Source organism: Vanacampus margaritifer, chromosome 2 (genome assembly GCF_051991255.1).
Source record: "Vanacampus margaritifer isolate UIUO_Vmar chromosome 2, RoL_Vmar_1.0, whole genome shotgun sequence".
In the NCBI taxonomy this organism is placed as follows: domain Eukaryota; kingdom Metazoa; phylum Chordata; class Actinopteri; order Syngnathiformes; family Syngnathidae; genus Vanacampus; species Vanacampus margaritifer.
This window is the reverse complement of record NC_135433.1, coordinates 6,744,469-6,768,167: the sequence shown is the minus strand read 5'-3', so window position 1 is coordinate 6,768,167 and position 23,699 is coordinate 6,744,469. Positions and strand designations below refer to the sequence as shown.

At 35.8% G+C, this 23,699-nt stretch overlaps 1 protein-coding gene across 1 annotated transcript; it reads right to left on the bottom strand.

Moving 5' to 3' along the window:
• Position 1: 1 nt before the first annotated feature.
• Positions 2 to 23,054, bottom strand: LOC144044030 (uncharacterized). The gene is made up of 43 exons (XM_077558205.1): positions 23,039 to 23,054; positions 18,870 to 18,927; positions 18,769 to 18,795; positions 18,631 to 18,699; positions 18,308 to 18,358; positions 17,209 to 17,280; positions 17,061 to 17,111; positions 16,943 to 16,990; positions 16,802 to 16,867; positions 15,830 to 15,898; positions 15,663 to 15,710; positions 15,450 to 15,572; positions 14,470 to 14,520; positions 14,254 to 14,379; positions 13,148 to 13,219; positions 12,999 to 13,067; positions 12,833 to 12,892; positions 11,714 to 11,770; positions 11,554 to 11,622; positions 11,403 to 11,474; positions 10,930 to 10,986; positions 10,762 to 10,824; positions 9,405 to 9,464; positions 9,255 to 9,323; positions 9,092 to 9,184; positions 8,117 to 8,176; positions 7,967 to 8,035; positions 7,828 to 7,893; positions 7,657 to 7,728; positions 7,402 to 7,455; positions 6,680 to 6,733; positions 6,524 to 6,598; positions 6,396 to 6,467; positions 6,270 to 6,308; positions 6,065 to 6,130; positions 5,891 to 5,950; positions 5,733 to 5,816; positions 5,588 to 5,650; positions 5,287 to 5,349; positions 3,568 to 3,639; positions 3,443 to 3,482; positions 3,306 to 3,357; positions 2 to 3,194 (listed from the first exon to the last, which is right to left on the bottom strand). The coding sequence occupies exons 2-43, from the start codon at positions 18,915 to 18,917 to the stop codon at positions 1,166 to 1,168; spliced, it is 4,680 nt and encodes a 1,559-aa protein (XP_077414331.1). The 5' UTR covers positions 18,918 to 18,927; positions 23,039 to 23,054; the 3' UTR covers positions 2 to 1,165.
• Between the last annotated feature and the right edge of the window lie 645 nt (positions 23,055 to 23,699).

Here is a 23,699-nt window from a genome sequence, read left to right as displayed (position 1 = left end):
ATTGGCATATAAAATAATTTATTTGTTCACAGTAAGAAAAACCAACACCAGTGAAAAGTACAGTACAGTGTCCAAAACGACTTTGGTTTGGCTCAAGACCTTGGCTAAAACATTAGGACAACACCTTTCTTTAGACCTGGACCTAAAGACATCCAGCATGTCAAAATTTGATCAGAAAGACAAAGGCTTGGTTTATGACATGCCCCAGTCTATCACTGGACTTTCTCCAAAAGACTATGACCAAAACCTCAAGATCTGGCTTGAAATTCAGACAGAATGACATCGGCAAGAATTGAAAGACTGAGTTGGTCCAGCTTGGAACTTTGGCCAAAAGTTTTTGCTCAAAACCTTCACCCAAAATACCTAGAACTGGTCATGTTGAATCTCAGACTTAAATACTTTGGCCAGGTTTGGACTAAAAAACCTGGACGTGAAGACATATGGTAGGTCTGGCTATAAACTAGCCAGAAAGACCTAGATCAGGTTGCCAAGACCAGTCTTTCTTGAAAGTCAGAAGGACGTAGCCGGGTTTGAGGCTTACCCATAAAATACATCTAAATTGAGAGGTTGGCCAAAGGACCAAGTACTTGCTTTGTACTTTGGACCAAAAGGCCTGGGCCTTGCTGGAAACTAGACGCAAGACTTGTTGCAAAATGACAAGAATACGTCTAGCTTGAGACATTTGCTAGAAGCTGTGACTCAAAAGACAAAATTATCCAGGCCTAATTGGAAAAAAAAGAGGTGTGCTTGGACAAGGACCAGAACAAAAAGGTCTTGCAAAGAACTTTGAGCCAAACAACTGAACCAATAGGTTTTTGCTTTAATGTCAGACAGAAAAATCTAAGACTGGCTTGTGACACGTCCCTAAAAGACATCGCAAGTCTAGCTTGAGACATTAGCCAGAGGACTAGCACCACGGCACCAAGGTCTTGCTAAAGACTTTGAGCCAAAGAACTGGACCATAAGACTTCTTATTAAGAAGTTTCAATTTAAGGCCAGACAGAAAAACCTAGATGTGGTTTCTCCTAATAATTGTCAGTTTTATTTTCTACCACAGTGCATTACCTTTTGTCCTCCTACAAGAGCGGGACCAATAGTTACAAGTCATCAAATATGTGACAAATCCTGTAAAACCAGTTTTTTAAAACACCAAAGAGCTACAAATCTAAATATAAAGTCCATCATCCAGCAGGACACTGGAATGACGAGAACCTCGACGACTGTGTCTCTGCTCTCGGTCACTTCCTGTCTTATCCCTGTCACTTCCTCTCCTCTCCCGCTCACTTCCTGTCTTATCCCTGTCACTTCCTGTCCTCTCCTGCTCACTTCCTGTCTTATACCTGTCACTTCCTCTCCTCTCCCGCTCACTTCCTGTCTTATCCCGGTCACTTCCTCTCCTCTCCCGCTCACTTCCTGTCTTGACTCGGTCACTTCCTCTCTTGTGACTCTCTGTGCTGCCTCGATGCCCCTCGCCCTCACCACTGGTCTCGAACATCCTGCGGGCGCTCTCGATTCGGCTCATTGGTTTTCTCTCGCCATGGACTTGGTCTTCCAAGTCTTTCTCCACACTTCTGTGGTGACTCCTCTGGCTGGCCGCCATCCTCTCCTCCGCGTTGTCCCTATGGCTTGATTCTTCACTGCGATGCGAACCCCTCCGGTCATCGCTTCTTCCGTGAGTGTCCCTTGTCATCCCCTTGTCCCAGTCCGGTCCATCTCGACTTCCTGTGCTTTCTGTCCGCCAGTCGTTTGCGCGAATGCTGTCTATTATTTTGCTTTCATGTTGTGCGTATCTGCTGCTTCCTCTTTCCTGATTGGGTACCTCGCCGATGTCCAGTCTTCCTTCGGGATTCCCAGTGATCCCTCTGTGACTTCTCTCATGTTCTGACTTCCTTCTGGAGTCCTCCGTTCTGCCGAGTGATTCTTTCCCTTCATCTTCTCGCCTTCTCTCATGCTCTGACTTCCTACGGGAGTCGTGAGTTCTTCCCGACGTGTCTTTCCCTCCGTCTTCTAGGTGGCTTCTCTCCCATTCTGGCTTTTTTTTGGATTGTGGTTTCTCTTCCCCATCTTTGTCCTCCTGTTTGGGTTTCTCCTCCACTTTTTTATACGACGACGCTGCTTCTTTCTCCTGCGTCTCCTTCCAAGCTTTGGTCCGGTTCTCCGTCTCCTTGTCCATTTTGTCCTTTTTTTTCGTCCCTTCCTTCTTCTCCTTGGACTCGCCTTCCTTCTCTGCTATTTTGGCCTCCTCTATCCTTTTGTCCAGTTTTTCCTCCATGAGGTCCAGCTCTTGCTCCAGTTCCGCCAGCTTCTTAGGATCTGACTCCAGGTCGTCGTCTACCTCCACCTCCACCTCCTCAATCTCCTCGTACTCCTCCACCTCGATACCGTCCATGGTCTTCTGCAGCTGCGTCTTGACCTTGTTGAGCTCCAGGAGTCCGTCCTGCAGCTCCTTGCACACGTCCCTGATCTTGGATGCGAATTTGGTCTTGGCACCTTTGCGCAGCTCATGGGAGTCCTTGGCGAGGAAGAAGACGTCGAGTGCCAGGAAGAGTGCCGACATGACCCCGGTGGTGACGCTGATGGCCTGCGCGGCCTTGGCTGCTCCAGCCCCCGCACCCAGAACCTGCACGGTGCTAATGAGCTTGTCTGTGTTGATCATTAGAGCCTTCCCCGCCCGGCCGCCTTCCTTCACCACATGTTTGATGTTGTGGTTCAAGGCCTTCTTGGCGGCACTCTGCGAGTACTTTTCAAAGTCCAACTCCTGCAGGGTGTCTATACCCTCCTGCACGAAATCCATACACTCGCGGATGTCTTTGATCTGGTCCTGGTAGTCCTGGATCATCTTCTCCACCTTCTTGCGGTCCATGTTGGAGTGGACGGCGTCCGTGATGTTGGCCGTGGCCGAGGTGATGCTGCCCGCCGTGGCCACGCCGATGCCGACCGCCGTGACGATGATTGAGGCGCCGAAGGTGAACGGCGCCAGGATGAGCCCCGTGATTGTGGTCAGGCTGCCGGCCACGCTGGCCACGCCTCCGCCGATGGCCGCCGATACCGTCTTTTTGTGGAACTGGTCGGCGGTGTCGGCGATTGTCAGCAGCTCAAGGATGCAGTGTTGCAAGGACGCCCCCCGCTGGTTGAAAAGGCTCACAAACAGGCGCGCCGCCATGTAGACACGGTCGGCCGCTTCCTCCATCGCTCTGCAGACGGACGGACGGATTAGCTTTTCGTCCAACATCAATCAATACAACCATCCATGTATTATATCATCCATCCATAACTAATAAACAATAAAACTAAGACATGCATACATTCCCTCCTCATCTTCTTGGAAATTGGCCGTCTCGTTCCACTCAGCCCAGCCTGTAGAAACAGGAAGTCAAGACCAGACACACGTGAAGAAACTAAAAACCTTTTCAAGATATAAAGTGTCAGACGTCACACTCGCCTTCGACATTGTTCCACCACTCCATCAGGCCGTCGTCCTCCTTCAGGAAAGAAAAAACATGATATTCAACTTTGACCTTATATTGTCATGTGACGGTGAGAGTGGTCTCACACACACACACACACCTCTGATTCCAGAGGGTTTCCCCCAGTCGGGTATGCTGCCATCTCCACCGGCTGGACCTCCACTGTGTTCTGCTGAAAAATGTACACCAAAAAAGTCAGCACACCACAATTATTAGTGTAGGGCTAGGGAAAGAAAAAGAAAGAAAAAAGACCAAATTGGATAAGTCGACTAAAAATGTCTGCATCGTTGCGCCGCCGGAAACATGTTTGCACCGCCATCCATGTTTCTACTGAAGAGAATCTTCTGTTTCAATTTAATTATAACTGCTTTGATTTTAGTCATAACTGTTTTAACTTACTCAGCAAAGATTGATGAGTGTAATACGTGACCAAACGTTTGAAGATTCTTCCTGCCTCTTATCTCACGTAATTAACCAGCTGTTGGGCTGGAGCCAGGAAGTCTGGCTTGCTGTTTTTACATATCAATCGACCATCTGGCCATTTGTATTGAATGATGTTTGTCTTAGCTAAGAGCTTGGGAGCAAGCAGAGGAAGGAGAACAAGGGGAGGGGCTTTTTGGAATGCTGGGAGTATAATGGCGACTGCGAGTGGGAGGAGCCACACACACATGGGGAAACAAAATGGCGTTTGGCTGTCCTTTCTGTGTGTCTCAGAAGCTTCTGATAATAAATCCTTCGAAGGAAACCTGATTCACCGATCTCAAGTCTGATTCTGAAAACAACATTACGAACACGCGGAAAACAAGGAACGTTTTCCAACACTACACGGACCTTTTTTTGCAGACGTACGCAGTGGACAGGAAGTTATTGATCTCATTGAGCTAACAGGTAGCTCCACTCGTTTACTCATTGACGATTGTTGAAGCATCTTCTGTAAGTGACTTTTAAGACACTATTACATGTGGAATGTAGATATAATGATGTATGTGTGAGCTAAATGGTAGTTAATGTATGTTTATCTTAAATGGTATCCGCTAGCGTGCTAATGCTAATCGCAAGTGCTAATAGTTTAGCATAGGCTAATTTCTTTTTTTTCTTTCTTTTTTCCTCTTATAAATCCAAAAACCAGCATTCAAATCTTTTTTTCTATAGAACACGAGGCACACAACAGTCAAACAAAAACGAACGAAAACAAAAAGTGAGGTCTACTCAGAATATAGGCTAATTTTGTTGCCGTTTAATAATGCTCATGCACAGAAGATAATAAATAATTAGTAGTTATATCCACACAAATCAACTTGCGTTTAAACTTTATTTTTTTACACCCCTCCCAAAAAAATAAATACAAATAACTATATTAAAACCTTTACTGGAATTGGTGTTCCCTCGCTATAACGCGGTTCACTTTTCGCGGCCTCGCTGTTTCGCGGATTATTCGAAGTGCAATTTTCCATGCATTATTTTACAGTAATGTACCTTTTTTATGAAATTTATGAAGGTTTGAACATTGAGAATTTTTAAACAAGAGAGAAATGTGAAAAAAAATGTAAATGCCCTATGGGAAAAGTGTATAAACTGTGTGATGAGGGGTTTTAGTGCCTTAAAACATTTATAATAAATGTAAAACATTAAGCTAACTACTTTGCGGATATCATTTATTGCGGGTATTTTTTGGAACCTAATCCCAGTGGAAATCGAGGCAACACTGTAATTAATTAAAAAAAAAAAAAAACAGTCCTATGTCACACACACTACCAATCTCCATCATACATGATGTCAGATCTCAGTTCAAAGTATTAAGAAGGAAGAAGAACCTAACCTGTGCTGGGATCAGCTCCTGCATCTCCATATTCTCCTCAATGATGGGCATCTTGTCTTGGGCCTGAGAAGCAAAATGTGAGAGAACGAATGTCACTCGTCTAGGAATTCCTAAAAATATGGTGCAGTGACCCGGATTCCAACTGCTTGCTTGCTGACGCTAAAATGGCCACTTTAAAGCAAAATGGTAGCCATCCTGTGACTTTTCAGGCAAGGCTTCATGAGACTTTTTTGAGGATCTACTCATGACAGACATTGCTATTAAATTTGATGTCGCTATGATCAATCAATTTCGGGGTTACCTGTGACGACGAGATGAGTTTTGGCATCCTGGGAAGAGTCTTCTTGACTCTGAAGGATACGATCTAGGGCGTGTAAAAAAAAAAAAAACAGTCAGCGGGAAAAGACATTTTATGCATCGTTACATTGCAAAACAAAAACGCTGACTCGTCTTTTCTTCTTGATGGTCTTCCTGCGTTTCAGCCCGCCGCCCGCAGGTGGCGCCGCGTCCTCCTTGTCGTCGTCATTGTCCTGCGAGCGTTAGCAACATTTTAGCGAGTATGTTAACTCGTCTTTCCACGCGACTTAGGATAAGAGAGCCGAACCTGTTTGTCGGCCGTTTTGGGCGTTCTCTTGAACATGCCGGCGAAGCCTCCTTTTTTCTCCTATATGACGCACGGTCATACATTGCACAGTGTATACACACGTCAATCATACTTACTGTACAAGGGTCCCTAAAGGCATCCATGTAGAGTACATAGTGTGTATCGTGTACTCACCTTTGCGGTGGCAGCTTCAAGAAGATTGACGGAACTGCCTGATAGTTCGTCTCCTGACAAGTCATCCTTGTAGGAAGAAAAAAAAATCTCTTCGGGGATAGTTGGACAAAATGTTTTTTGTTTTTTTTGTAAGTCTAACATTTAAGTTGCCTTTAAGGACAGTTTGAAATGCTAATTTTTTTTTGTCTCAGTTCCATTAATTCACCTTGACACCTTCGTCCTCCTTGCCATCATTAAGAGGATCCTGCAAGGAAAACATGACCCGAGTTTCTGTTATTTGATCATAAAAACACAAACCCAACAAGAGTAGAATGTGGTCTGACGAGGTCACCTTGGCAGCGATAGAGCGCGGCGCCGGTTTCGGCGACTTTTTGAACATTCCCGCCAAACCTCCCGTCTTTTCCTGGAAAGCAAATTTTGTGTCAGTCCGAGTCAAACGACCGTCAGCAGCGTTTTTACCTTTGCTGTGTTTTCTTCTGTCACGTTTTCATTGCTGGCTGATAACAAATTCTTCTCCTCATTGCCGTTTGTCTCCTGTGCAGCAAAAATAGCAACAACAATTAAAAATAACAATAAGCACAATAATAATGATAAGTAAATAATAATCTATCTAACCTCATCAGCTGCTTTCGGAGCTTTCTTGAACATGCCACTAAAAATACTTTTTTCCTTAAAAGAAAAAAAAAGAGAACAATTAATTATAGATCACATAAAAAAATTGAAATTGAAATAATACAACTTAAACAAAATGTTAACAAACATTCCAAAATGTATTGAATTTCTTCTAAAAACATAAATATTTAAATGTGAAAAAAAATGTCAACTTATAAAACAAAATAAAATAAATAAAGTTTAAAATAAGTACATTTTTTAAAAACATTTTAAAAAAACAAATATTTATGAAATTTCTAATAACTAAAAGATATAATTAAACAAAAAAGTAACACTTAAATTGTCAACATTAAAATACTAGAAAATAAAAAACATTTTAATTTAAAGAGATTTAATATCATTTGGAAATGTAATAATTTTTAAAAACTAATAAAAAACATTTACTTTAGTAAAAAATTTAAAACAAAAATTTAAAAGAACTAAATTTAATGACATTTAAACAAAAACAATTTACAGACATTAAAAATGTAAAACTATGTACAATAAATACAAAATTTGCAAATGTATTTAGATTATATATAAAACAAAAAAGTAATTGGAAAATAGCTAAAACCATTTAAAAAAAAAATTTTTTTAAATCAAGCATCTAAAATTGCAACAAAGAAATAAATGTGAATTAAAAAAAATTTTTTATTAAAAGATGATTCATTCAGTGTGCCTTTTACCTTCGTGTTGGTGTTTTCTGACAGATTGTCATTACTTGATGAATTCTCCTTGTCCTGAAATGATGTGTGAGTATCAGTAAAAAATGTTTTTAAAAAAGCAAGCAATTTGTCTCCCTGTTGTAAACAAGCCTTAAAACGTGTGAAAGTGGTTTGGACGACACGCACACACAGACACACACACACACACACACACACACACACACACACGCACGCACGCACGCACGCACGCACGCACGCACACGGCAGCCGACTCACCCCTGTTGTTTGTTCATCTGCGGACGCTTTGGTTGCACTTTTCTTGAGTCCGCTGAAGATTCCCCCTTTCTCCTGCACACCACGATGATAACAGCGCCCCCCACAGGCCACACATGTAAAATTTTCTCCACCTCCCTCATATTTTGCAAGTGCACTTAAAGTGATGCTGACCTCATCCGCCAGGTTGTCGGTGCTGGAAGATCTTTTGAAGAGGCCGGCCAGGCCTCCTTTCTTGCTCTAAAGAAACTTTTTTTAGTCAAACTTTTTTTAAAAAATGATCAAAAGCTCAAGACAGACTCTTTTTTGAAACCTTGGTGATGTTTTCGGACAAGTTCTCTGAGCTCCCGTATGTCGCCGCTTCACTCTTGATCTCTCCTTCCTAACAGCACAACAAATAGTTCATTTATATTAGTAGTGGTAATAAAAGGGTTAATAACGAGCATTTTTTTGATGGACACACCTTGTCGCCCTCTGCAGGTTTCTGAGGCTTCTTGAACATGTTGCTGAAAAGATTTTTATCCTGGAGAAAAAAAAATTACAAATAAACACAACTAATTATACACAATTATGCCAATTTATATTCTACTAATACACTTAAAATGTATACAATGCATTTAATGTAGGTCATTTTCAAATTAATAAAATTATGTTGTTTTTAAAATTAAACACAAAAAAATATTAAATATTTATGTATACATATATATATATATATATATACACACATACATACATATATTTTTTTAAATAAAATTCTTTAATTAAATCTAAAACATGTACATGCAGTATATGGCGCACATCATTAAATTTAAAAAAAGTTACGCAAACACAATATTCCACTAATGTCTTGAAGGATTTAAATAAGTAAAATAAATTAAAATAAAATAATATTAAAGGAAAAATAAAAATGGAATTACATTAAAAAAATACATATATATATATATACACAGTATATATATATATATATATATATATATATATATATTTAAATTAAAAACAATTACTGGTATGGTTTAAATTAAACAACTAATCTTGCTCATCTTTTAAGTGCAAGTAACATTTCACTAATATTTGTTAAAGGTTAAAATTGGTACCATAAATTCAGTAAATTAAAAAAAATTTTTTTTTTAAAGGAAAACTGAAAGTCAAATAAAAATCTAATAATTTTTTTTTTTTTTAACACAACACAAAAACAAGTAATCTTGCAGTGATATTAGTGATATTCCAGTAATATTCACTGTGGGATTAAAATGAGTTTTCAAAAATACAATTAAAAAATTTACTGATATCAAAATAACATGTTATATTCCACAAGAGATTGAAATTAGCAAAATAAAAACAACTAATACTGCACCAACACAAATAAATACAATCAATTCATACATTCAATTATGAACAAATACATTCATTTAAAAAAAATGCGACTTTTGTCAGTTACCTTGGCACTGTTCCTCTCGGCTGCATCGTCGGCGCCTGCCGCTGTGACGTCGACTTGCTCTTTATCCTCCTTTTCCTCGTCCTCATCACCGTCCTCAAATCAGGACACATCATTCAGTCAAATATGAAAATATCATTTAAAAATTTATCAAATCAACACTTACTGGTGAGTCGGCCCGCTCTCCTTTCGGGGTCTTTTTGAGGAAGACGCCAAACAGCCCTCGATCCTTTTCCTGGCCCCGCCCCCACAAAAATACACCATGTTGACACACACACACAATATGGATTGATATGGAAATATGAAATTTGCATACCGGTTTGCCCTCAGATAAATCCTCGCTGCTGGCTGACAACTTTTTCTCCGCACTCTCATCCTGCAAGTCAGGAAGTGACAATGAGAACGCTCGCGTCCGCTTTCTTTCACACACAAACAACAAATTGTCCACTCATGCTTCTTAAAGACATTCAAACGTTGATTATGGCGGCGCCATACGAACAAAAGCGGTATTATTATGTCTGAAGGAAGACCACATTTCCCATGAGGACAAGCGCATTGCGTCGGTTTTGAGCTCACACCAGCGAGTGAAATCCGGGCCAGTGTTGATCCTTGACTGTTCTTTTATTCAGGTAGCTTCCATTTTTCTTTTTTGTCTACTCAGACAAAACTTGTTCAGTTGTTTAGCAACTTTTGCCAGGAAAACAGTGATCAACATTCAAATTGACATCATTCCGTCTTTGTAACGAATGGGGAAAAGGGGAAGTGATGTATGCCATAAAGCAGTCAGCACATTTGTAGTTTTTTGTAGTTTTTTTGTGTGGCAGTGTTCCTCCTCAAAGTTGCTTAGTGCCAATAAAAATGATACAAACCCCCTCAGGCCATGGCCAAGGTACCATTCCACTAGTTTTAAGTCAATGTTTCATCAGAAGAGTTATGAAAATATTTTATTAAAAGGTTGAAAAGTTCCTTAGTGCTGCTTTAATGACTTAATGTAATCTAAAAATGTACAAATAAAAAAGAAAGAAAATGAAAATTTAATTAAAATTAAATAATTTTAAAATGTACAAAAAACGTAAAAAATTTAACTAAAAAAATATTAAATATTTTCATAACTAAAAAATACAATTAAATAAAAAAAATGTAAACATTCAAAAGTGTATATATATGTATTAACATGAACTTAAAAGCAGTTCCATTTTTAAAATTTACAATAAAAATGTGAATATTAAAATATTAGGAAAAAAAACCAATTTAATAAAAGTTAATACATTTGGAAATTTCCTAATTTTTAAAAACTGATTAAAAACAAACAAAAATATAAGCGGTCTAATAAAAGATTTAAAATTGCAAAACATTGCTTCAGTATCTCTGAGAAGGGATGTGAAAACTACTTAATGCTGACGGAGCTAACCTAAGACACAAAAAATTCTATAAGTGAATACATGCAATTCAAAAATTATACTTAATAATAATTATTGCTTAGTATTATGTAATATATAATAATAATTAATAAATAATATATATTATTAATAATTTTATATTAATAATATTTTAATAATAATTATAATTAACCATACTAATTGATATGAATAAATAATAATAATTATTAATATATTATGTAATATTAATAATCATATATAATTATTATTATCATACAAGAAGTTAGTGTTGACCTGTTCAGGCTGAGGTGCTTTGGCCGCCTTTTTGAAGAATCCGCCAAATATTCCTCCTTTTTCCTGAAACACATTTTCACCATCACTTAGACACGAAAAGACTTGAAGGGTGCACTAGTAAGTTTAATTTCAAATTAAAAACAAAAATAACAAAAAAACAAATGTCACCTTGTTATTTTCCTCGGAGGGCCCGTCACTGCCCAGCGAGCGCTCGTCGTCTTGTGGCTGCTCAGTAAAGACGAGAAAGAAGCTGTGAAGTCTTTCCTCATCAAGTCATCTCATTTTGTCTCGCACCTTTTCCTCCAACCCTCCTGAATTCTCATCTCAAGTCACCTCATTACACATTTCACCTTTAGTATCTCAGTTCAGTTCATATTTATCCGTCATGTCATTATGTCCTATTATGTCATTATGTATGAACCTAAAACAGCTGAGACTTTTTTGGCACCAAAATGTGTTTTGACTAGTTTTATATCAGCGTGTTTTCAAAATAAGACATCTGCTTGTACTTTGGGAAACAGTTAACAACAATCAATATTTCTACAGAATAAACCAGTAACTGAATTATCAAGTATGTCTTCATCACTGTCCGTGTCCTCTCTCATGTCATCAAAGTGCTAAAGCAAAGGTTCGATTCTCACTTCCTCCGCATTGGGAACATCGGTCGTTCGGGGCGACTTCTTGAACATTCCGCCAAACCCGCTTCCTTTCTCCTGAAACACACACAATGTTACATTCCACCGTTACACAACAAACAACTCCAAAATGCACAACGAACGCATATGAACTCACTTTGGTCTTTGCGACGTCCGACAGACTGTCGTTGCTCGCCGACAATTCTCTCTGACCGCTCGTCATCCCCTAAAAAACCAAACCTCTTAAGATGCTTCATACTTGGATTCTTCATGATCAAACAGGAACACAATCATCCTAAATATCATAAAAGTTGTACCTCTGCACTGGCTTTGGGCGTCTTCTTGAGGAATCCGCTAAACAAACCTCCTTTCTCCTATCAAAACAACATCCAAGGCATTATTGACGGCATGCTGCATCATCTGTCAATCTAATATGTCAAATCACAACAAGAATAAAACGGCAAAACACGCTCGCACCCCCGAAACAATTGCAAAGGTCATCCCTCGATATGCGCCTCTCAGACTTACATGGCAGGTTGTAAGCATTTCGCATTACACTGTCAAAATCAAAAGGGTTTCTAAAATAAAAACTTATTTTGGCATTTAATTAATTAAACACAGATCAAAGAAAGAAAAAAAATATATATATATATATATACATAAATTGGGGGGGGGGGGGGGGGAGTTAAAAAATATTAAACAATTTTTTTTTACTTTGATTCATGTTATACGATTGGGATGAAAAATATTTTTTACTTAAGAAATAAAATAAAAAAAACAACATCCACTATAATAATATATATGAAATGTATATAATATAATAATAAGAATCAAAATAAATAATGAATTAAATTAATTAACATTCCTGCTGGGACACAATACCTTTGTTAATAATAATAATAAAAAATCAATAAAAAAAGTTTAAAAAAAATACATTTAAAAATACAAAATACATAAAAAACACAAAAAATTACGTTACCTTTTTTGGGCTTTATCATGTTTATTATTAAAATAAAGATAAAATGATACAAAGAGTATTACAATTCAGAATGAAATAAATTGATACAATTATTTAAAATTTCAGACATTTTTAAAGTTTTTTTTTTAAGTTAATTCATTTTGTCCTGATAGGATACAACACATTTTAATTAATATAATCCAGGTGGGATATAACATATATTGATTAAATAAATACAACAATATAGAATAATATATACTAAAATCAATATGAAAATAAAATGCATCCTATTTTTGAATGACTGGCATTGAAAAAGTTAAATACACAGAAAAACAAATCTAAATTGAACAAATAACCTTTAAAAATATTAAGTAATTTGCGTCTATGTGTACAAAAAACTTTGTAAATCTTCATGCTTGTATGATGTAAATGCTCAATAAAAACAAATGATTAAAAATAATAAAGTACAAAAGCTGACCTTGTTCTCAGTGAGGCTGTCCGTGCTGCCCGAGAGATCGCCGCTGAGCTCCTCGGAATCCTACCAGCAAAAACACAAGGAAGCTGCTAGTAACGTGCACTATTCGATTTGTGGCGGAAAAAAACACCCCACTAAGTCTTGCAGCAAAATATTTTGCATATCTCACCTTGGGTGGCATCCCTTTGGGAATCTTGGGAGGTTTTCGGAGGATTGCACTGAAAAATCCGCCTTTATCCTGTAACGCAATTTCACACGATCATCGGTGACATTGATGGAAATAAAGATGATGAAGATGTAACGCGACCAATCGTTCACCTCTGAGGAGGTCTTCTCGGATAGGTTGTCGCTGCTGTCCGACAGGTCGCCACGGAGACCAGGCTGCTGCTCCTGAAGGACATCCACAGAAAGGATTGAGAGTACTTCATTTTTTTCCACGTTTTGTTACACTAGAGTCTGATCCCAAAATGGAAAACTTTTTTTCCTCCTCAAAATTCTACACAGAACACAATAGTGACATTAAAAAAAAGTCACAGGTTGGTCCAATTTTTGACCAATATTTGGTCATTTTTTTACCCAGAAGTTTTATATAATAATACTAGTAATAATAATAATTACTTAATTTAAAATATATATATATATATATATATATATATATATATATATATATATATATATTAATATTTATTAATTAATTTAATTTTTATAAATTTTTCATTTTTTAAAATAATAATTTTTATTATTATTATTATTATTATTATTAAGTTATTTATTATAATAATAATTATTATTATTGTTTTCATCATCATTATTAAGGTATTTATAATAATCATCATCATCATCATCATTATTATTAAGTAAGTAATTTATAATAATAATAATTATCACTAATAATATTATTATTATTATTACTTGTATTAATTTATTATATAAAACTTCTGGGTAAAAAATGGCCGAATATTGGTCAGAAATTGGACCACCCTGTGACTTTTTTTTTAAAAATAATAAATTTATTAGATTATTATTTAATAAATTTGTTTACTATTAAATAATAATAATAATTAATAATTATTATTATTGAAAAAAGAGGAATAAACTTCCAATAAGCATTTTCTATGAAAAGCATCTAAAATTTTTGGGGGAAATGTAAGAAAAAACAAATGCATTTTCAATAAATAAAAAAATCTTGAGAAAAAAAAAGGTCCACAAATAGGTGAATCCGCGAAGGCTCTTTTGAAGAAAATTTCTGAATTCTAGTTGCCCAACTGCTGCTTCTTTTGAAGTGAGTTGAGTCACAAGCCTCAAACAGCGCTCGTATCTCAAGTTTGCGCTCGTAAGTCAAAAGCAAGTATTCCCACAGATTGACAGCTTGCATCTGGAAGAACTTGGTCACTCGTATCTCAGGTTTTCTAAAGAAGTTTGACCTCGTCTTGCTGAGCGGCTTCTGCAGGTTTCTTCTTGAACATTCCGTCGAAAATCCCAGGCTCCGATTGTTCGGACGCTTTCTCGTCTTCTCCAGTCTCATCGGAATCGCTGCCCATTATCCCGACCTGACCCAAAAAAAAAAAAAAAGAGTGACAATGAATGGAAAGATCGAAAAATGTTGAAAAAAAACCCCAGCAAAAGACAAGATGACTTACCGTCACAGAAAGAGGTTTCCGGAACATTTCAGCAAGACGACCACCAAAATCCTAGAGGGGAAAAAGAAATAAATAAATCACCTCATGTTATTATTGTTAAAAATAAATGTAACAATCATACCTTTATTTAGCACAAATAAGTAATATCAAATAAAAACTTGAATGCACAGTTCCATAATATACAGAAAATACCAATAAATAAATAAATAATAAACTCAAAATAATTGGAATTTTTTTTTAAAATAACAATTTGAAATTTAAAAAATGAAAAAGAACTAGATTTTTATAAAACAATTTAAAAAAAAACATAAAAAGAATGAACAAATTAAATAGACAAGAAGTCAAGTTATTTTCTGAAATGCAAACCAACTAATTAAAACATTTTTGAAAAAAAGTAACTGAATAAGAAATAATATAGAAAATAATGTATTATTGTTATTATTCAATAACAATAATACATTTCATTAAACAAAGACTTCTTTCTAAAAAAATAATAAGTAAAAAATCATGTTAATTCAGTTTGGAAAAAAATATTTTTTATGAAATAAAATAAAAAACAATTTTATAAAAACATTTTAGAAATATGAATAATATTTAATATTATATTTATAAAAATATTTAATGTATTCTTATTCAAGTAATGCAACTAAACTAACAAAATGCCATACTATAAAATACTGTTAAAAAATAATCAAATACATTAAAAAAATAAACATGAATAAACACAATTAAAGGAAAAATCACCTTGTTGGGATTTAAACAAAACTATCAATTAAAGGCAACATTTTTGCTGTATCTTTTTGAGTATTATTAGCAAGTCAATCAATCAATCAGTCAATCAATCAATCAATCAATCAATCAATCAATCAGAGTGAGTGAGTGAGTGATTGCTGCATGTGTCCTGTCATGTTCTTCATGTTAATGATGTCACTGAAGAACGATGAGCCTTCATCATCATCCTCATCCTCATCCTGCCTTACCTGTTTGGATTCTGCACTTTTGTCCTGTTTGATTTTGTCGCCGGCCGTCCGTTCCTTTCCCCGAGCCGCTTCTTCCTTGTTGGGTTCGAGAAGGGCCTCACCTCCGCTGCCACCGCCGCCGACCTTCGAGCAAGACAAACGTCAACGTCTGTGCAAATGATGATGTCATCATCATCATCATCGTCATAGTCGTCGTCGGGCTGCGCCTTGTACCTTAGTTGTGGACTTGAGGTGCTTCATCACGCCCTTCAGGACGCCCTGCTGAGACAAAAGTAAACGCGGCGTCACATCTCACATACAGAAAGACACACACGACAACCTACACAAAGTACACAAATACAAGCGCACGATCACGCATACACGTGACGACGGTCAAATACCGGTTTGTTGGCAGTGGCCTGTTTGTCCGCGGCGGCGTCACCTCTGTCCTGGTCGTCAGTCACGTGACTCTGAAACAAACACACCAGCGTGACTCACACAATCCAAAAACTGGTTTTAGGTAGCTTTGAGTTGACTGCGTATGCGTGCGTGTGCGTGCACCCATAACCACGCTCACACGCTCCCGTAAACCCGTTTAGCCAGAGAGTCCATTCAACCGTGCCGCCGTCCGGCCGGCCGCCTTTGTCTCAGCTTGTGCTTGATTGTATACTTCATTTATGTTCAAAATGTACTCATTCACTGCCATTGACGGCTATAGACGTCAAAAATTCATTTGAACTATTTCTATTAGTTTAACATTTTTTTCTACTTTTGTTAACAAGAGTATGAAAACCTTTTTTTTTTATTGTACATTTCGAACAGATATAAAATGTGCGATTAATTACGATAAAAAAATTGAATTAAAAATTTTAATCGCCTGACGATTTAAAGATTATCAAAAATTCGGGGCGTCAGGCGATCACAATCACACAATTTTATATTTGTATCTCAACAAAAAAATTCTAGGTTTTCATACTCTTGTTAACAGAAGTGGAAAAAAAATGTTAAACTAATAGAAATAGTTCAAATGAATTTTTGACGTCTATAGCCGTCAATGGCAGTGAATGAGTTAAGTGAACTTGATTGAACATACTGAAAATCAATAGTTGTTGCTTTGCCATCTTAAAAATGAACATGACTCAAAATCCATAGCATTCGTGCTGTGACGTATTGCGCGAAAAAAAAAAAAAAATTGGGTTACCATACTTTGATGAATCACTCAAAAATAAAAAATAAAAGTAAAGAAGTGAGGAAAAAAAGGTAGAGAAGTGAGATTAAAATGTATTGATTTGATTTAAACTTTTTAGTAGATTAACATTATTAGTATAATAAAATTAGCATGTTAGCGTTAGCGCCCGTCCCGCAGTGCTTACGATGAAGGACGATTTTTTGTCTTTCAGGCTTTGTCGCAACTTGGTTGTCAGGACGGACGAATGAGTCTGCGTGGGAGGGGAACGGATGATGTTAAAAAAAATCCCCAAAAAATGTGTAATCCGACATACAAATGACGACACCTGCTTGATGTCGGTGGCCGCATCCGATTTGGCGCCTCCGGCGAAACGCTGAAGAAAGAAGATGGCCGAACGTTAACGTTGGCAGCCGAGACTGCGATGATGTCACAAGATGGCGTACCTGCTTTTCGTCGCTGTTGCGCTGGCTGTGTCTTGTCGGCCGGTTCCTCTCCTGCACACGGAAGAAAATTAAATTAAATCAATAAAATCAATTTATTCTTGACTAAATTAATTTGATTTTTAAAGTTCTAACGGTACTGCGGCTGCACCTGCTCTGCCCGTCGAGGCAGTGGCACGGGAGTTTCTGGCTTTTTCTCCTTCGTCTCATCATTTCTGTTGGCCTGAAAAAAAAAAATCATGTAAAAAATTTTAAACCATTTTTTTTTCTCATTTGTGTAATCACCGCACTCCATTTTTGTTAACAAGAGTATGAAAACCTAGATTTTTTTGGTACACTTCGAACAGATATAAAATGTGTGATTAATTGCGAGTTAACTAGTAAAGTCATGTGATTAATTACAATTAAAAATGTCAATAGCATGACGCCCCTAATTTTTAATAATCTTTTCTTTTTTTTTTAAATCGCGTCAGGCAATTAACATTTTTTATTGTAATTAATCGCATGACTTCAATAGTAAAAACATGTTAAACTAATAGAAATAGTTCAAATGAATTTTTGTTGTCTATAGCCGTCAATGGCAGTGAATGAGTTTAGGCGACGTGGAACTGACTCCGATGTTTATCTGCATTGATTTTGAAAAGTTTCAACGGCAATATAAAAATAAATACATAAATAAATCAAATGAAAATACTGCAATGTATATGCAGGGCCACTAGTTGGCAATGTCAGACTGTCACCGAAATGATCGTAATTGAACCACACTGTTTTTAAACATGAAATTCTCGTTTAAATGCTGTTTAACTTTTACCGCTCATCTGTTGCTAATTATTTTATTTATTTTTTTAAACATCAGTTTTCAGCATTTGGATGTAAACGATGGACATTTTTTAAAAACATTTAGAAAAGTATTTTCAAATCGTGAACATGAACTTCTAAAATGACAGTTTAAATCTATTTTCCAGAAGAAAAAAAATACATTGTGTAATTTGTGCAAAAGTCTTTTCAGATTTTATGTAAAAAAAAAAACACTATTGTGCATCTCTCTAGTGTTAAGCTTTTCACAAACTACCATTTTCAGCGTGTCGTTTTTCAAAAAAGTTTTCTTCACTTTTAAAATTTTGTGTTCACGACATCGTTTTATTTTCAGATGACGAAAAAGAAAAAAAAATTGTTCTAATCATCTTTCCAGAAAACAAATGAATGCAGCTGCCTTATAAGATTTCGACAAATAACGCAATCAATCTTACCTCACCATCCAATTCTAATCTTTTAAGGCGATATTGCGTATGGCTCAGCTCCTGCACAAAAAAGCAAAAAATACTTTAATATTACAATCATGCGCGCACGCAAGCATGTTTGCACTTGCTCGGTCATTAAAGAGTCAGGTGCTCAAACAGTGCCCCCTGTTGGCTCGGATGACAAACAGCTATCAGCTAAATAACCGTTTCGATGCGTTGTACACCAAAATAGAATTTAAATAAATTAGAAAATAATTGTGAAAAAACATTGAACAAGAAACAAAAGATTGAAGGGACCATTCAAAACGTTTTTGATACTATTTTGCACATACATTGTGCTTTGGTCGCGGGGGCAACATGGGGGTGGGCTTGTTCAACTTCTCGGCATCGTTTCTTTGAGTCTGTAAACAAAAATTCATATTTTTATTAAACAATTATTATGTGTCAGTTGCAAGGTGGATTAAAAGTACCTCGGGAGGCCAGGGAGGCAGTTTGGGCTGTGAAGCAACACAGAACAAATTATAAATGTAAGTTAAGAATGTGATTTATTTATGTTTGTGTGTGTTCTCACAGGCTTGGTTTTCTTTTTAGCTTCAGGCTTGTTCATGCACGGCTCCATCACACTTCCCCTAAAAGAGACAAGTTGAGTTAGAAATCATCACCACGGTAACCAGGCTACTTCCACCCATATTTGAAAAGATGGAAGTTACTATTGATGAGCACATTTCCATCAACAGCGGCATTTGGGCTTATTTTTTTTATGACCACGCTTGTAAATGAAAACACTTGTATCTCAAATCATCTTTAACCACTGGAATGAATGAAAATGTCATGATCCATTCAAACAGCAACAAACATTTGTGTAATGTGTGTTTTTAATGTAAAATATATAAATATAAATATATAATTTATTTGTATTTGGGATATGTGGTGTTAAGAAGCTTAACGTCGCTTAATATCCAAAAACCATGATCACTCGTCACCAAACTTCATGTGCACATCTCTACTTGTACCCACTTAAATCTCTGAAAATATTAGAATGATCCCACCAATATTTTGGATTTTTTTTCCCTCATAGGCGCTCATGAAAGAAGCTTAGTACTTATTCACTGCCATTGACGGTTATAGACGTCGTAAATTCATTTGAACTATTTCTATTAGTTTAACATTTTTTTCCCACTTTTGTTAACAAGAGTATGAAAACCTAGATTTTTTTTGTACATTTAGAACAGATATAAAATTTGTGATTAATCGTTAGTTAACTAGTGAAGTCATGCGATTAATAACGATCCTAATAATAATAAATCCTGACGCTAATTTTTAATAATCTTTTCTTCTTTCTTTTTTTAAATAAATAAAATAATTGTATTTTTTTATTTATTTATAATCTTTTCCTTCTTTTTTTTTAAAGATAAGATTATTAAAAATTAGGGACATCAGGCAATTACCATTTGTAATCGTAATTAATTGCATGACTTCACTAGTTAACTCACGATTAATCACAAATTTTATATCTATTCTAATACAATAAAAAAAATTCTAGGTTTTCATAACTTTTGTTAAAAAAAGTGGGAAAAATGTTATCCTAATAGAAATAGTCAGAATGAATTTTTTAAGTCTATAGCTGTCAATGACAGTGAATGAGTTAATGAGGAAATTCGTGCATGCAATTCTAATTAATGGGATGATTGTTCTAATATTTTTGGAGGTTGAAGTGTAAGTACAGATGTCCACATTAATTTTTGTGACAAATTATCACACTTTTTTTTTCCTACAAGCTTCTATGTAGAGGGAAAAAAATCCCAAAAATTGATTGTTCTGATATTTTCAGAGGTTTAAGTGGACAGACTGTAAGTTGAGATGTCATAATAAATTTTTGTGATGATTGATGATAGCTTTCTGACATTGAAGCGACATTGAGCTTATTTACAGTAAGCATTTTAGACTGTCCTAGATCCGACCTATCCTCACAATGTTTACTTCAACTTGAAAAATCCCTCCTCGAAAATAAATTTTCAATAATATCCGTTTGTTTTATTATTTTCAGTCACCTGTATGTACAGAGTAGTAGCTCTGGTCAACCAATCAGAGGACAGAAAAGGCAGACTAGTCTGATTGGTTTAAAAAAAAATGTAATTAAACAGTTTGGGCATCATGATTTTATGTTTCAGACTTTGTTCTGCCCCTTTTGGTGTATGTGCCTTGGCTACCAGGAGGCAGTGTGAAACAGACATACAGCATCAGAACTGGCAAATGTAATAACATTTGTCGTTTTTCACAGGTCATGTCACGTGACATTGATGCTAATTGAATAATTGTTCACTCATAAACACAATAATTGCTGTACATATATGGAGAATTTTCTTCCGTAAAATTGCACTGGGTATGCAGTCCAGAGTGAAAGCTGAGTTTTGCCCAAAACAGTCGTTCAAGATCTACTTTTGGGATTTTTTTGGCACCCGGAAATGCTCCTTAATGAGAATTTAATTATGAAAACACACATTTCCTGTCTATATATATATATATATATATATATATATATATATATTTTTTTTTTTATTTTTTTTTTACTATGATCACACATTCCCTCACTTATCACGTGCTTCCAGTGAGGCACCGGAGAGCTACAAAACAAGAAAGTGCACATTGTTCGTCGTTTCAAATGAACATTTAACTCTTGATAAAGCGATATTACGGAGTACGGACAAACAGTTAACATTTGAACGCACCAGCTGGACAGCAGCCGTTCAAAAGCGATACTTTACGATCACTTGAAATGCTCCTGAAACGTTAATTGTGTGTCGTTAGTGGCGTTTGGCTCACCTCGCTGCCGTTCCTCAGTTTCTGAGATCCAAACACACACACACGAGCACAATGAATTGCGTGCCTGCCCAGAAGTTTTCCAAACTTTTCACCACACCCCGTAACGCATCTGCTGCCGCGGAGGCGTTTAAGGACTGCCTTCAAAGCTCCGAAATTTTCACCTCCATCACGGCGACTGCGTCGTGACGCAATAGCTTTTATTTAGTTTTTTGTTGCTTTCTGAAATTGTGACGAGTTTGACTATGTGTCAATCATAAATGTTTATTTGCGTTGCTCATAATCTTACATGGAACGTTTTCCCTCTCTCCAATGAAGCCGTTTGTATTTACATAATTATTTAAATAACCTGGAAACATTTCAAGAGGTTTAAAAGCCTGACAGTTCAACACAATTTAAAAACAAAGTGACTAAAATATATCAATAAATAAAATAAAAATATATAGATTTTAATTTAAAGTATGTTTCATTTAACACTTAACAAGCACAAATATAAATACGTTTTAGGTATTTTTTAAGTAAAAAATAAAAACAGAAATATTGTAATCGAGCGGCTCCACCACCTCAAAAAAGCGCCACTATAATAACCTTTATTAAAATACAATAGTGTAGTCCTAAAAAGTATATTTAATATTAATGTAAGCAACTGCAACGTTCTGCACTTTGAGTTGTGCCACATTTTGACAATTTTTGTTTTAATAAATTCAGCTTTGTCATATAAAAAATACGTACAGAATGCTGCTTTTAAAATAAAAATGTTATGTGTGCTTGTCATGTAATTCTTTAACATTTTTTTAAAAAATCTATCCATCCATTAACTCACCCATACATCCATTTTCTATTTAAAAACCTACCGTTAATCACATTATTTTTTATAATTAAAGAATACAAATAAAATAGATAACTAACCCCATCCCTTCACAAAAAAAGTACTAAATAATATTTGTAAATGGTTAAACTTGACCAAATAAATAAATGAAACTTTTACAAAAAGTAATGATACATTTAAAAATATATATATTTTTTAAATCTCTTATATGAAAAACACACCACAAATACAAACAGTACATTTTAGACTTAAAATAAACTTTTTTGTATAGCATGACATTACTTTTTTTTATTATTATTATGGCTTTATTTAACATATAAACATAAAGAAACACAAAACACATTACAAATTTAAAATATAAGTTGAAGTAAAAAAGAAAAAGAAAAACAAGAATAGGAAGAAAGAAAATAGTTTATATGTTCAAAAGGGTTGGAGGAAATACTTATTATATATATAGTATTTCTCAAAAATTTGCTTTTTGGAGTTATTTGTATGTATATATCGTTTCCTTTTGTCCAAACGGAAATCTTTTCCTGTATTTGTCTCCTCACCTCATTCTTATTGCACCTTTGCGCAATGGCATGCCCGATGTTTGGCTTTCTAAATATAATCTTTTGCATGCTGTAATGTTTGTGCGTGTTCCTGCTTGGTGGCTCGTCAGACCACTCCCCAAATATCTTCCATTGCACTGAGAACATTTAGCTATTGTTAACCTCATACGTGTTAACAGTCAAGTCATGACCGTACACACTTCATTGATAACTATCCTACCATCCATCAAACACACACTCAGACCGCAGGACAATTTAGAGAAAAGCAGGGGAGAACATGCAAACTCCACAGAGGAAGGCCTGAGATTCAAACCCAGAAACTGCTAACCACTAGTGCACCGTGCCAACAACAGTAATCGTGATACTATCATGACAAATGCATATTATAGTAATAATATTCATAGATATTCATTATGACAATTAGAGGTTTAGCAACAACACACACGCCCCATCTTGCCCTGCTTTATCAGCAAGAGGTCACGCCCTGCAAAACTGCATCATCATCATCATGTGCCATGATGATAATTGCGAAGATTTTACCTGTCGATGATGTCGTCGAAACCTTTTGTTTTGCTCCCTTTGTGTGACTCACCTGAAAGGTGGCGGAGGAGGAAGAGGAGGAGGGGCGGGGCCTAACCCACCTGTGTTTGTTTGGGTCTCAGCAGGTTTGACTCATCAGGTTTCAACCTCAAGTCTGACACAAGAGAATTCCAAAATAGGCAGAGAAAAAATTAAAGGTTTGTCAATGTTGGCTAAATAAATCAAAGAAGGGCCAAGAAACGATTATGACTAATTCAACGTATGCTTATCCAATGGAAATCATTAGTGCAAAATGACAAATCTGGTCAAATTATTTAATTACTTCACAATTTTAATAAAAAAAAATACAAAAACAGATCCTTTTGAGTGTTTATTTTTATCCTTTAACTAAATTGCTGTTTTTAATGTTTACTTTTATACACCTAACTAAACAGATACAATTTTAGGTAATTCTTTGTTTTTGATATTCATATAATACAAACTATAAACTTGATGACATTGATAACTATAATTATTTTCCAAATTAATTATTTGATATTTATGTTGTATAATCAATTATTTTTAATAAATGCACATTTATTTCACATTTGGTTTAAAAAACTAAATCACTAGACAGATTCATATTTTCTTCCTGTATTTATAATCATGTAATATCTTATTT

Coding starts and splice junctions, on each gene's coding strand:
- LOC144044030 (XM_077558205.1), bottom strand. CDS start 18,917: ATGGAGCCGTGCATGAACAAGCCTGAAGCTAAAAAGAAAACCAAGCCT. Junction 5,951..6,064: donor TTGAAGCTGCCACCGCAAAG/GTGAGTACACGA, acceptor TGCGTCATATAG/GAGAAAAAAGGAGGCTTCGC. Junction 3,483..3,567: donor GAAACCCTCTGGAATCAGAG/GTGTGTGTGTGT, acceptor TCTTTCCTGAAG/GAGGACGACGGCCTGATGGA.